Here is a 15,423-nt window from a genome sequence, read left to right as displayed (position 1 = left end):
CTATCGACATTCTTTCAGATTATGAAATGTTTCCCTGTACTGTATATAAAAATGAGATTATTCTGTCGGATAATATGAAATTTTTTCCCTGTTTTGAAAGATTTTTACTTTTTAGCACATACATTATTTCACAAAACTCCAAAAGTTACTTTAAATTTTTACATTTTTTACAATATTTTATATATGAAAGTATAATGCAAAATATTTCATCTCATTTTGAAAATATATAAAATTTTCTTTGGTTTTCTTACTGAAATATTCTCCTTTTTGTCATTCTTTCATTTTAAATATTAGCCCTTTTTGGCTATATAATATTTCTGGAAATCAGCGCTTAAAATAATAATTATATGATCAGGTCTTTTGATGTATTCAACAACACTCTACTTTGGCGGTGCGACGCCGGGTGACCGCTAGTATAATACTAAAATCCATTTAAAGTCCACCTAACGAAAATTAAAGTTCCAGCCAATTTGATTACTGCATTGTTGTTCTCAGTCGGGTTCAGCTTGGATATATTCCGTGATCCGTAGCTTTGAACCTACAGTCATCTTATGAATAATCCTGTAAATACTGGCAATAACATAAATGGAATTTTGAAATTCTTAGGGACTTGTGTTGCTTGATGTTATCTGAGATTTAAAGCATTTTGAAATCTTTTGAGGACATCAATTATTATTTTAACATTTGTAAAGGAAATATTTATCCGCATCTTTGCGGCTCTTGTTTTTACACAATTTAGCAAAATTCTCAAACAGCCCCGAATTAGAAGTATGCACGGTCTTCTTATGTTTTATCAAACAAAGACAATAACCGGGCCCGTAGGAAGCATTTTCATTTTGAGGTGGCAAAGTGAGAAACATAAACCGAGGGTCAGCCATGGTTTGGCCCGAGGAAAAAAAAATTCGCAACTTCCCTAAGGTGTCTAGATTGCAGGAAGATGCATCTAATTAAAATTAAAGGATTATGTTCAAAATGAAGCCATCAATACAAGATTTTTCAAAGCTACCTACTTTTTTTTGGGGGGATGCCCCTGTGGCCCTCCCCCCCCCCGGTTGCTACGGGTCTGATAACTGCATTGATTAGTCACCTGAGGTACATATAACTTTAGAAAGATTCGACCCTGGGTTGTCGAGTAAGAAAACTTCGAGTTAGCTCGCTTATGACGTCGTTCAAGTTAAAATTATGACGTCACTCGACTATCTGAATCTCGCTCCCGCTTATTCCACTTTCGTTTTCAAACAAAATGGCGGAGAATTCTGCACGCTTCTCGACTTTCAGGTGATTTTTACTTTGTTTTACTTTAAGTTCACAGTGGCTCAAATGTATACATCAGGTTTAAATTTTGATGGTAATTTAGGTCATTTTCAAATATTGTTAAACAAAGCAAATTTTCCTTGAAGACAGACTCAAATTTCACACATTCGCCATAAAATTAAATTTAAATAACGACCCTGCCTATGCCCCGGACAGTCCGGGGGGGGGGGCAATAGGCAAGGTTAATAAATTAATTAAAAATAAAAAAACTAACTTTACTTACCTTTCTCTGTCTGATCAGGATCCATTTTTCAGCTTTCGGTTAGATTTTAGAATTTGATTGCTGAACAAACCACGCTTGAGATTTAAGGTAGGGTGGTCAGAGGAAATTTCAAACTTACTTGCAGAATACCAAACCAAGTTTAATGGAAAGCCATAACCATCAGAAGAAAAATGAGGGGTCATTTACCTTCCAATTCTTTAAAGTTCCAAAGATATTCCATTTTGAAGTTAAATTTTTCAAGCATTTTCGTGCACACATCGCCAGCCACTTTGAACCTTCATCACGGCACCAAAAGCGAAAGTGTTTTATGAAAAATTCCGCGCGGGAGGCTTGGTGCGAGTTTTATTTTCCGTAGATGTAGCTGAAACGGGGGTAATTACACCATAATCTTTCCCTTAGCGCTTGCCACCGAAAACAGCTTGATTCTTACTTTTTTCACATTTGGAAAGAAATAACATTGTTCTTTCTAAAAAATTCACGTTCGATAAAAAAATTTGATTTTTTCAATGAAAAAAACGCATTTTAAGTACATAATTTGACTTCCTGAAAAATATACGTTGCTCCAACCAACGAACGTGGTACGTCTCAAAAGCTAAACTATCGCGGGGAACGATGCAAAAAATTCCAGGTCGATAGCTGTTTCGGGTGGCTAGCGCTTTGGATTTTAGAACCCCCGGATAAAAAATTTTGCCGTGCCGCGAACAAGAAGTTTGAAAAAACTCACCCGCGAGTACTCATTTTCAAATTTTGAAGGAAAATGAAGACATGATGTGCTGATTTTTTCTGCAAAAGAAAGCTGAATAAATTCTCTACACTTTGGAAAAAATACTTATGTCAAAAGAGGTTTCCTTCCTTGAGGTATGTAAGCTTGAATATTTTTTTTCAAAAATCTATGTTTTGTTACTGCCGCACGCGTAAGGCCCGACCTCCCTATTTAAGGTTCAAATACAGGCCTCACACATGAAACGCCAAAATCAGGACATTACTGTCCACGGAAGAATATTTCAATGAATTAGAAAAAAGCCCGCGCGGTCAGCGATTCTATAAAAAGCGACCGCGCGGGCTGTCTGGGGCGTCCGGGGTAGTCTCTCAAAAACAAATAATACGGACCCCGGGCACGCATCAAAAAAACCCCGGACTGTCCGGGGCATAGGCAGGGTCGTTTTAAATACCCCCAGTTTTTTTTGAAATTCAAGCATTCACCATTCACACAATTTTTCTCAAGTTTCAAGCAAAACCTGATTCTTCAGAAAATCAGGGAATTTTTTTGTCAAAATTCAGGGAACATTTGAGAATCAGGACAAAAAATGGAAAAATTCAAGCATATGTACTCATGTCGGGTACAGTACCCTAAAATTTAATACTAATAGCCGGGGGGTTTGGAATAAGGGAGAGGGGGGGGTTGGAAAAAATCTCAAAACTTGATTAGCGGGGGGGGGGGTTGGAATAAAAATGTCCGGGGTGGAAAATTTTTGAAAAGGAGGCTATAATACAGCAGATAAAAAGCGTGTCAGAATTATATATAGACAGTCTAAAAGCTTAAACTCCTATCCTACCGTCAACTGCTCTAACTTAGGACTATCTGCCAGACTCCCGCGCTCGATAGGATCGATCATCGGAACGGCTCGATGACAGATCAATATGTGATCGATGGATTACTTAACGATCCGGATAGGAGATCGATAGAGGATTGATACTCAAGATTTTTTTAAGCTTATGATTAGTTATCGATTATTTATCGATCTATCATCGATCTTTTATCGATCTTATCGACCCTATCGATAACAAATCAATTAACGATCGATGACAAATCGATTAACCATCAATGACGAATCGATTAACGATTGATGACGAATCGATATATATACTCAATTGAAATACTAGCTTGATAATGGATCAACAAAGGATCGATACTCAAGACTTTTTTAATGGCTGAATCTTCCATCGATCTTCTATCCGGATCGTTAAGTAATCCATCGATCACATATCGATCCGTCATCGAGCCGTTCCGATGATCGTCATCGAGCCGTTCCGATGATCGATCCTATCGAGCGCGGGGGTCTGGCAGTTACATCAATATGCCTTCTTACCTGTCTTTAAAAATATAAATCAAAGTAATCACGGAAAAGGACGCGAAAAAAAAAGACATAAGTGTGAGAACAGAGTAATCAAACTCGTTAGAAAAAGTACCATTAGAAGTCATAAAAAATCAACCTGAATAAATGCAATCGAAATTCCAGAGAACTTCATAATTCCCCAAACAACATTACATCACTATGTCAAACTCCCATCACATAAATTTTACAATTACGTCAGAGTAGACTACGCTCGCCACCGAAGAGGTTTATTTGGAAAGGGTAATTATATTTTATTGTTCGCTTCTTTTTTAAAGATTTGCCGGGTTGGAAAAGTATGAATTTCTTTGTACACATTTTACCTACCCCAAATATTTAGGAGGCTGAGTTTTAAACGAATCGTCAAGTTGAAACGAACGATAAATGTATCAAGGTCTGTTTTATTTACCCCCTGGTGACTTAACAAAAGAGACTTAACTCGATGTTACAATCCAATTATTGAAAGTTTGTCTCGGCCTTTTTATAATGAGCGAGACATACGTTCTCTGATTACGCAATTTTCATATTGACATTTTCGAGGCATTTTGATGTAACTGTCTGGTATCTGACAAAACATGGGATGGCAATTCAGCCACCATTTCACCCAGACGGCGTCAATCGAACAACTTCGAACAAAAATCGAACGAATCGTACGTAATTGAACGCAACAATCGAATAATTGCGATTCGATTGTCGAACATAATCGAATCTCAATCAAACGGCTGATTCTTGGGTAATATTCGATTGCGTTCGATTGCGTTCGAGTAAGGTCAGATAGACCTTTTTTCAAAGAGGCCACCCTGTTGAATAATTATGTAGTCCAGCAGAAAAACAATGATAAAACCATGCATAATTATTACAATATGCATGATACAGTAATTATGCATGGCTCTACCATTGTTTTTATGGCTGGACTACATAATTATTCAACAGAATGAAAATAGGTCTATTGGTTCAGTTAATAGTTGACTATGTTCCATTGGTTCGATTGCGATTATGTTCGATGAGTTTGATTGCGATTAAATTAAATTGGATCACCCTGTTAGAGCTTTTTAGCGTGGGCGGCCGAGCGCTTATTAAATATCGTACGAAAGCGAATAAAATCTAAATCAATCGAACGTACTCAAACATAATCGATACAATCGAACATAATCGAAGCAATCAAACGGCAAATCCTGGGTAATATTCGCTTGCGATTCGATTGCGTTCAACAATCGAATTGCAATTATTTGATTGTGTTCAATTGTGTTCAATTGATTCGGCGTTCGATTTGTTCGATTGAGACCGTCTGGTTTCACCGAACCTCCAAAGTTATTTGATTTGAGTTAATGAAAGGGGTATATATTAAAAAAGACACAATTGCTCTTTTGCACAGAGTAGGCTTCTAAACCAAAATAGGACCCTGCTGACCCGACCGAATTTTTTGTTTCCGACGTCCAAAGTTCCCTGTATGCAAAACGGACTGACACCGGACAGTCCGGTGCGTCGAGAGGGTCCTACCGAAATATGAAAGAAATTCTGTAGTGAAACATGTGGGAGTTTATGCGCGCTCTGCAACACAGATATCTACTAAAATCCATAAAATCTAGCGTGGTATTTTCAGATCTGTAAACTTAACGGGGGATGGGGGGGGGGGTGGTTTCAACTCAATTCAATTCAGGCTCTCGCTGACATATATTCATCTCATTGCAAGGCCTGTTAGATAATAGCCAAGAAATAGAGATAAAAAAATGACGTGAATAGTTAATTACTTTTTTCAGATGCAGCTTTTCTAGACATATATCTGGATTAGAAACTAGGCTATTCTTACCACTTATCTTTCCCTTTACAGTAATACAATGCTGACAAGTTGACACAACCAGTCAGGGCTTCCTTTTACTTTATCGATATTACGGGAACAGCAGTGTGCGCTAAATTATTTTGGTTTCAATTTCAAACAAAGGTCTTAGCAACAGGGCGCGCGTACATAGCAAGAATTAGCAAGAATCTTCTATTTATTAGACCCCAGAGTAAGTCAAGAATAGAGAAAATGGAAACATGGGTGTTAATCTCTACCTTATAGATGAATAATACAAAGTGATAAACAATAATATATGATAGCCAGTGGGGCTTTATGTGTAATCTGTAAATGGTAAACGTTCATATTGATTCTTGTGTTGGTTCAAGTTGGATTGTGTTCATCAAGTCTTCTGTTGGGAAGACTTATTATATTGGTTTATATTGCATCCGGTCAAGCAAGGATCAGCAATCACTAGGTTGGTAAATACCTATTTAACATTTGGTAGCAGAGGGAACAACGATCCACTATGGCAAACAAGAATGATATCAAAGCCCCGCCGGCATTGAAGGAGGATGTTCCTTACGAAAACTGGAAGAAGGAAATAACCATTTGGCAGCTCTTCACTTCGTTGGAGAAGAAGAAGCAGGGCTTGGCAATTTTATTATCTCTTGAAGGCAAAGCAAGGGAAGCTGCGCGCTGGAGTTAGAGGTGGACGAGTTAAATAAAGATGATGGTGTGAGCAAGGTGCTTGCACAACTAGATAAACTGTATCTCAAAGATAAGCTGCAACTCTCGTTTCAAGCATATGACAGTTTTCGGAAGTTTAAACAACCCAATGATATGCCAATTGCAGATTTTGTTGTCGAGTTTGAACGCCTGTACAACAAAGCCAAAGCTTACGAAATGATTCTTCCTGATGGTATCTTAGCGTACGAGTTCCTCAATAATGCAAACATCTCAGATTCACACGAAAAGTTAATTAGAGCAACAATGACTGAGCTATCTTACAATTCAATGAAAGACCAACTACGCAAGGTTTTTGGAGATTTGAGCCTCTCGGTATCTTCAAACAAGAGCAAGGATGTAGGTGCTGTAAACAATCAGGTGAAGTTTGAGTCGCGAGATGAGATGACATTTGAGACAACAAGCAGAGACGAGGAAGCAGAAGAAGTTTACTATGGAAATTACCGTGATAGATCAAATCGTGGTGGAAGATCTCGACCTAATCGTGGACGATTCAATTTTAGAGGTAGAGGAGGTCGTGGACAGCATGGTGGTGCGGAAAGAAGACATCAAGATGGAAAACCAAGACGAAACCCATCTGGACCAGACAGTGCTCCTTCAACTTGTATGGTTTGTGGATCAGTGTTTCATTGGGCCAGGGATTGTCCTGATTCATATGACAATCTAATGAAGCACAAGAACAAGAGCAAAGAAGATGATGAGATAGCCTTATTTAGTGACACTTTAAAGCAGTTTGTGGGAGAAACCCTTGGCACAGCAGTGTTGGACTCTGGATGTACAAAGAATGTATGTGGAAAAACGTGGCTTGGATGCTATCTAGAGACACTGGACAAAAATCAACTATCAACTGTGAAGGAATTCAAAAGCAGCACAAGCTTCAAGTTTGGCAATGGAGATTGTGGAATCCTTGAAGAAAGTAAAGGTACCAGCATACATTGGAGGAAAGAATGTATTTATCGAAACTGATGTCATCGATGGAGACTTACCTTTACTTTTGAGCAAAGATGCCATGAAAAAGGCTGAAATGAATATTGATTTCATCCACGACAACGTCACAATTTCTGGACAAACTCAAAAGCTTATGTTCACTTCCTCTGGTCACTATTGCATCCCACTCGGATATTGCACAAATGATCTCAACAGCAACAGAAAATCTGAATGCGATAGTTTGGCTTTATTTGGTTCTACAAACTCAGTAGAAGAGAAGAAAGGAATGATGCAAAAACTACACAGACAGTTTAGTCATGCGCCCTATCACCGAATCAAAAGTCTTTTGAAAGATGCTGGCGTTGATGATCAAGAAAATATTGACGTTCTGAAAAAGGTGTGCGAGTCTTGCAAGATATGTCAAGTGTACAAAAAGACACCCCAAAGACCTGTTGTTGGTTTGTCGATGGCACATCACTTAAACGAAACTGTTGCTATGGACTTGAAGGAGTGGAAAGAAGGATCCTCTAAAACATGGTTTTTGCATCTAGTTGATCATGCAACTCGGTACAGTGCATCATCGGTCATCAAGAGCAAGAAGAAAGAAGTTATCGTTGGACAGTTATTTGACATCTGGATAAAGATTTTTGGTTACCCAAATAAGTTTCTTGTTGACAATGGGGGTGAGTTCGACAATCAAGAGTTCCAAGATTTTTGTGAAAATCTCAATATCAAAATCAAGACTACAGCTGCTGAAAGCCCATGGAGCAATGGATTGGTTGAGCGACATAATGGAATCATTGGAGAGAATGTTACCAAGATTGTGAGGGATGTAGATTGTGAATTACAAATCGCATTATCGTGGGCAGTTAGCGCAAAGAATGCATTACACAATATCCATGGTTTCAGTCCTAATCAGCTTGTTTTTGGTAGAAATCCGAATTTCCCATCAGTACTTACCGACAAACTACCTGCGCTTGAAGGAATGACAACAAGTGAAGTCGTACGTGACAACTTAAACGCCATGCACTCAGCAAGAAAGGCCTTTGTAGCTTCTGAAGCATCAGAGAAGATTCGAAGAGCTCTGCGACACAATGTTGGAAGTTCTGTGGATGTGAAATATGTCACTCAGGACTCTGTGTATTACAAAAGGAAAAATGATCCAAAATGGAAAGGTCTGGGTACAGTAATTGGGCAAGATGGTCAACAGGTGTTGGTTAAACATGGAAGTGTGTATGTGCGTGTACACCCTTGCCGACTCATGCTCGAGAAGTCAGAAGTTCAATACAACCCACCAAGAAATCAGGAGGATGTACCAAATCCAGATGCACCATCAACTCCTAGACAGCTCCCTCAAGGTGTGGACAGCGATTCCGATGATGATGACACACAAGAAATAACACCGACAAACAATGTTGAGCAACAAACTGAAGAGAATGGTATCGCTAGATCAGTAGCTGGACAAATGCAAGATAGTGTGGTACAGAAAAATGTCACACTACCGAAACCAAAACAAAAAGTTAAATATCTTCCAAGGGATGATACCAATTGGAAAACTGTAGAAGTCATTTCTCGGGCTGGTAAAGCAAATGGAAAATACAAACATTGGCTCAATATTAAAAATGAAGACAATACAGTCGAGTGCATTGATTGGAGGAACAGTGTTCAAGAATGGCATCCAAATGAATCAAGTGATGAGGAGGCTAATGGCATAAATGGTGCAATAATTGAGGATTCCCAAGAAGCTGAAACCGTCTTTTACTCTGTCAACGGAATGGATGTTGACCCAGTTTTGCTGAACGAATCTAAAGAAAAAGAGCTGGCAAATTGGAGAAGAAACAACGTTTACCAAGAAGTTCCCGATGCTGGACAAAAGTGTGTGTCAACAAGATGGGTGTTCACTGAAAAGTTTATTGATGGAAAGAAATCAATCAAATCTAGATTAGTGGCAAGAGGGTTTGAAGAAGACAGCTCGTTTCAAGTCAATTCACCAACCTGTAGTAAAGAAGCTTTGAGACTTGCTTCAACCTTGATGATGACAAATGGATGGAAATGTAACAGCATCGATGTTCGTGCAGCCTTTCTCCAAGGCAAACAAATCGATAGGGATGTGTTCATTAAGCCCCCACCAGAAGTTGAAAACAAAAACATCTGGAAACTGAATGTTTGTGTGTATGGACTATCAGATGCACCAAGAGCATGGTACCTTCGTGTCAAAGAGGTTTTGGCCTCACTTGGGGCTCGATGTTGCAAACACGATGCAGGATTATTCTACTCTCACAAAAATGGAAGTCTACAAGGGATAATTGTCATTCATGTAGACGATTTCTTCTGGGGTGGCACCATGGATTTTGTGCAGAAAGTTATCCAACCATTCAAACAAACGTTTGAGATTGGAACAGAAGAAACTGGTTCGTTCAAGTATCTTGGACTCAATATCACACAGACAAAGAATGGAATCCAAATTGAACAAACACGATACTGTCAATCAATAAAGCCTATTCCTGTCAGCAAAGAGAGAAAAAACCCAAAGGAATCTACCACTAGGAAGTGGTGGTGAAACAAAGCAGCTACGTATGCTGGTTGGTCAGATGAATTGGGCTGCTACGCAAACCAGACCAGATATTTTGTTTGATTGCTGTGAACTTGCATCAAAGATGAAGAATGCTACTGTAGCCGACATCCTAGATGCTAATAAAGTGTTGAAGAAATTGCAAAATGATGTCATGATCAAGCTCCCACCATTGAAAGACATCAATCACCTAAAATTTGTTGTGCATTCTGATGCATCCTATGCCAACCTTAATGATGGAGGATCACAAGGAGGCTATATCATACTGCTATCAGACGATATTTCAAAGAAACTGTCACCAATTGCTTGGCAGTCAAAGAGGATCAAAAGAGTGGTAAAGAGCACTCTTGCAGCTGAAATGCTGGCACTTGTAGAAGCAGCTGAATCGTGCTATTGGCTCCAAAGCATTCTCAATGAGGTTTTGGGAACTGAAGGTTGTAGAATTGAGTGTTATATTGACAGTCAATCACTGTATAATGCTGCTAATTCAACAACGTCGTTGTCTGATAAAAGACTACGAGTTGACGTTGCAATCATTCGTGAAATGTTGCAAAATAATGAGATTTCAAAACTTGTTTGGGTTCCCTCAAAATCTCAATTAGCTGATTGCTTAACGAAGAAGGGTGCTAATACCTCTTCGATTGTCAATGTGTTGACAACGAATCAGCTTTAATGTAAAAAAATTTACCTGTTAATAATGATGTATATACTATTCTCTTCTTTTATGAAAAACAACCAACAAAAATGAGTAAAAAAAAAAAAAAAAAAAAAAAAAGAAAAAAAAGAAGAGATATGAAGAGAAGAAACGAAACGAAATGGTAAATGTTCAAAGATGTATATAATGTATATATTGAAAACTTTGTCGTTCAACTATCCTGCCAAGACACGGTAGAACCTGCACTTTGCAGGGGGTCACCAGGGATGGGAACGAAATTGATTTTGTTGGTTGAATATGACTTTGTCAAAAATACAAAAAGACAAAGAAATCTCTACCTTATAGATGAATAATACAAAGTGATAAACAATAATATATGATAGCCAGTGGGGCTTTATGTGTAATCTGTAAATGGTAAACGTTCATATTGATTCTTGTGTTGGTTCAAGTTGGATTGTGTTCATCAAGTCTTCTGTTGGGAAGACTTATTATATTGGTTTATATTGCATCCGGTCAAGCAAGGATCAGCAATCACTAGGTTGGTAAATACCTATTTATTGTTAAATGAGTGAGTGATATTGATTACAAAGAGAAATCTTGGTAATCTTATGATGGTCTTCTCCTGACGTTACTTGACCAATCCAAACCAGACTAGATTTTTAAAGCATGGTTTGGATAATGACAAGAAAAATAAACATTAATGCACACTAAAAGTGCACAGACTTTTAGTCGGACTAATCTTGTGATATTTTTTTACAGGCCATTTTTGAATGATAAAAACCTCCCAAAACGTTTTAAGGTTTGATTGAGTACAGGTCTGATTTTCAAGTACTTCTAAGAATTGCCTAGTCCTGGTGGTCACATGCTTGTAAACAAATTATCAAATTAATCTTACATTATCTTATCTTACCTACATTTTTGAAGAAGACCAATTCATTACATTTAGTGTTTTAAAAAAACCCTAAAATGATGGACTTCTCAAAATCGGAACTTGGGGATTTAAAATGGATGAATGAACCCTCTAAATGGGAATTTAATAATGGTGGGCTGACTGTCTTCCCAGATGAAAAGCATGACTTTTGGCGAAAAACATACTACAAACCTGAGATGATTAACAACAATGGCCATGTGTTGTACAAAGAAGTCCCAATTAATGCAAATGTTATGGTAGAAACTGAATTCAACTTGAGTGCAATCAATCAGTTTGATCAAGGGGGTCTAATGGTTTACCTGGATGAAAAGCATTGGATTAAAACAGGAATTGAATTTGCAGATGGTGTGAAACAGTTAAGTTGTGTTGTAACTAATGATTATAGTGACTGGTCTACTCAAGATTATGACTCTTCAAATTTAGCAATCAGGTTGTACAAACTAAATTCTGACTATGTTGTTGAAGTTAGGAAGCAGGAAGAGGATAAATGGACTTTCATAAGAATATGCCACCTGAATAATACAGATAATAAGCAAGCTAAACTTGGTTTATTTACTTGTGCACCTGTAGCTAAAGGAGGCAGTGTGGATTTTAAGTATCTTTCTTACAAAGATGTGGATGGGTACTATCACACCAATTGATTTTCAATGATAGCCGATAATGAATAATTGTCTTGGATTGTCTTGCTTCTTTGATAAAGTCTTGATAAATAAAAATCGTCAAGGAAGCCAGATATGAGGAGATCAAAGAAAAAAAAAGACCATGACCAACGTCAAAAGAATATTGTAATCCATGGTGTAGACGAGCAAGAGGACGAAGGAACCAGTGATGGAGACAAAAAATTCTTAGACGCACTTGTCAAAACGATCAAGATTCAAACACCAAGTATTAAGAGTGTTTCAAGGATTGGAAGAAAGGCTGAAGATAAGAAAAGACCAATAAAAGTTGTCCTTGGATCGGAAAAAGAAAAAATGACTTTCCTTCGTAATTTGGCTCCTTTAAAAGATAACCAAAAATACAAAGGAGTCAGTGTGACTGAAGACCTTACACAAACAGAGAGGCTTCTGCTCAAAGAATGGGCAGATAAAGCAAAAGAACTTAACTTGGATGATCCTGAGTGGGTTTGGCGCGTTAGAGGGGATTCAAAAAACGGGTATTACCACAAGAAGTTCCCACGAAATCAAAACCACTAAATCCCCTAATCACAAACAAAAAAACACAAAAAAATATTAAAAATACGGAAAAACCTAAAAAGAAGTTAAAGAAAAAAGAAGTTCGAAAAAACCTAAACATCATATACACGAACGCTGATCAGCTCACGAAGAAAGAAGAAAGAACTTGTTTGAGATAGTTACCAAATCAAAACCTCACATCATAGCAATATGCGAAGTAAAACCGAAAAATTGGAAGAGAGAACGTCTCATTGAGGACTTTTCCATTCAGGGATATTCAGCACCTTTCGAAACGAATGCACTAAATAAAGTTGGCCGTGGAATCGTCATTCTAACACATGAATCGATAAAGATCTTGTTGTCGAAATAAGATTCGAGACTGAATTCCAAGAAGCTTGCATGGTCGAAATTAAGTTACAAGGTAATGACACTTTGTTATTTGGGTGCATGTATAGAAGTCCTACCAACACAGAGACATCTGCCAAAAATAATGCTTCACTCAACCTACTACTTAGGGAAATTGGCATGAATAATAAGTATACTCATAAATGCATTGTTGGAGATTTCAATTACAAAGACATCAACTGGGAGTATTGGGTCGACACCCCACGACGAAACAAAGGAAGATGAACAGTTTCTCGATGCCTTGAGGGACACATTCTTCTTCCAGCACGTTGATGAGCCGACTAGAGCCAGAGGAACAGATGAACCATCGTTAATCGATTTGATACTCACTAATGAAGAAGACCAAGTTAATAAATCAAAACACTTAGCTCCTCTTTGCAAAGTGACCATAGCGTACTCTCATTTTCATTTTGAATGCTATCTCGACCCAGAAGTGTTAACGGAGAGGTTTAATATAATAAAGCAGATTTTGCGGCGATTAAAAGACACCTGGAGTCTTCAGGATGGGTAGACGATTCAAGGTCCGAGCTGAAGACCATCAGTGAATGGTTGCGGAAGATGTTTCAAGAAAAACTACTGGAACTAAGGGCCGAATTTGTCCCACTTTCAGCAACGAAACGAGTCTATGGGAAAAGAGGAAGATTTGCAATAAATCAGGAAATCCAACAATATCTTAAAGAAAAGCGGCGTCTCCATCGAAAGTGGATACGATCGATCGGTACAAGTAGAGAGGAACTATCTAGAGTTGAGTATGTGATTGCACGGAACGAAGCTAACAGAAAGATAACACAAGTAAAAAGGGAACTTGAAAAACAGATATGTGGGCAAGCAAAGAGGAGTCCAAAAAGATTTTGGAGACATGTTCGTAACTCCATGAAAACAAAATCTGGGATCTCGCCTCTCCTGCGCAACCCAAAGGATAAATCTTCTCTTCACTATACGGACGAAGACAAAGCTGATATACTACAGGATCAGTTCTGTAGTGTATTCACGAAAGAGCCCGATGATAGTCTTCCAGAGTTTCAATCACGTACCGATTCTAAAGTAGAGTTTAATCTCACTTTGGAAATGGTCAAAAAAGAACTTAAAGGTCTCAACCCAAATAAGTCAATTGGTCCGGACGAAATTCATCCAATTATGTTGAAGGAGCTAGCGGACTACATAGCTGTCCCGCTCCACAAAATCATGACTAAATCATTTAATGAAAGTACTCTGCCAGACGGATGGAAGGTTGCACATGTGTCACCAATATATAAAAAAGGGAGCAAAAATCTAGCTGAAAATTACAGACCAGTCAGTCTTACATCCATCGCTTGCAGACTGATGGAAAGAGCGCTAAGGGACCAAATTATGAAACATCTGGTAGATGAAAAACTATTATCTAGTAAACAACATGGGTTCATGCCAAAGAGATCAACGGTAACACAATTACTTACATACCTTGATAAATGTGCGGATTCGATATCAAATAATAAAGTAGTTGATGTGATTTATTTTGACTTCGCGAAGGCCTTTGACACCGTACCACACCGCAGGCTGCTGAAAAAGCTGAATGCTTATGGAGTCAGAGGATCGGAGCTCAACTGGATACAGTCCTTCCTCGTTGACCGTTATCAATATGTAAAGGTAAACGGAAAATTGTCGAGAAGATGTAAAGTTATGAGTGGAGTTCCACAAGGAAGTGTACTTGGTCCACTACTTTTTGTTTTGTACATCAATGATTTACCAGAGGCTACGAAAGCAGAAATGTTCCTGTTTGCTGACGATACAAAACTGGTGGAAGAAATAAACAACGCCGAAGATGCGCTCAGGCTACAGGAAGACATTGATGCCATGGAAAAATGGTCAAAGGACTGGCTTTTAGAATTTCATCCGAACAAGTGTCATGTTTTAACACTGGGTAAATTTTGGAACATCAAATATGCCCATCCCTATACCATAGCAGGATCTGTTCTAGAACATGTTGACCAAGAAAAAGATCTAGGAGTGATAATCGATAGTGACCTGACCTTTGAAGCCCATTATATTCAGTAAAATCAAGAAAGCTAACTCTATCGTTGGCTTGATTAGCAGGAGCTTCGAATTTCTCTCACCAGATATGTTTCGAACGCTTTTCATTGCATTTGTCAGACCCCATTTGGAATATGCACATGTAGTATGGTCTCCAAGGCTAATCAAACATATCAATGCAATCGAGGGCGTCCAACGAAGAGCTACAAGGCTAGTTAGTTGCTATAGAAACTACTCATACGAAGATCGGCTACGACTCATCAATCTACCTAGCCTAAAGACCAGGCGGCAAGTTGGTGATATGGTGGAAGTTTTCAAGAACCTCCACATTTATGAAGAGTCTATAAGATCAGAAAAATTAACTCCTCGAACACGACCACGACGTCAGCACGATTACGAGCTTCAAAGGAACTTTGCTAATGACGGTATGAGAGGCTACCAAAGCAACTCTCTTTTTTACAGAAGTGTGAAACCTTGGAATGATCTAGAAGAAGATATTGTTGAAGCACCGTCCTTACAAGTCTTCAAAGAGCGTTTGATAAAAGAATGGGAGAAAAAACTTTATAAAATGTAAAA

At 38.3% G+C, this 15,423-nt stretch overlaps 1 protein-coding gene across 1 annotated transcript; it reads left to right on the top strand.

Annotated features, from left to right (window-relative positions):
• The first annotated feature begins 11,298 nt into the window (after positions 1-11,298).
• Positions 11,299-11,901, top strand: LOC136798976 (uncharacterized). Its single transcript, XM_067055660.1, has one exon. It carries the CDS (start codon positions 11,299-11,301, stop codon positions 11,899-11,901), a length of 603 nt encoding a protein of 200 aa, XP_066911761.1.
• The last annotated feature ends 3,522 nt before the right edge of the window (positions 11,902-15,423 follow it).

This window comes from Clytia hemisphaerica, unplaced genomic scaffold (assembly GCF_902728285.1).
Source record: "Clytia hemisphaerica strain Z4C2 unplaced genomic scaffold, Clytia hemisphaerica genome assembly, whole genome shotgun sequence".
Lineage (NCBI taxonomy): Eukaryota > Metazoa > Cnidaria > Hydrozoa > Leptothecata > Clytiidae > Clytia > Clytia hemisphaerica.
Note: the sequence above shows the minus strand (reverse complement) of the source record. Positions and strands in the feature narration are given on the sequence as shown.

Bases quoted from the DNA above. Each gene is read 5' to 3' on its own strand.
- LOC136798976 (XM_067055660.1), top strand. From the start codon at position 11,299: ATGGACTTCTCAAAATCGGAACTTGGGGATTTAAAATGGATGAATGAA.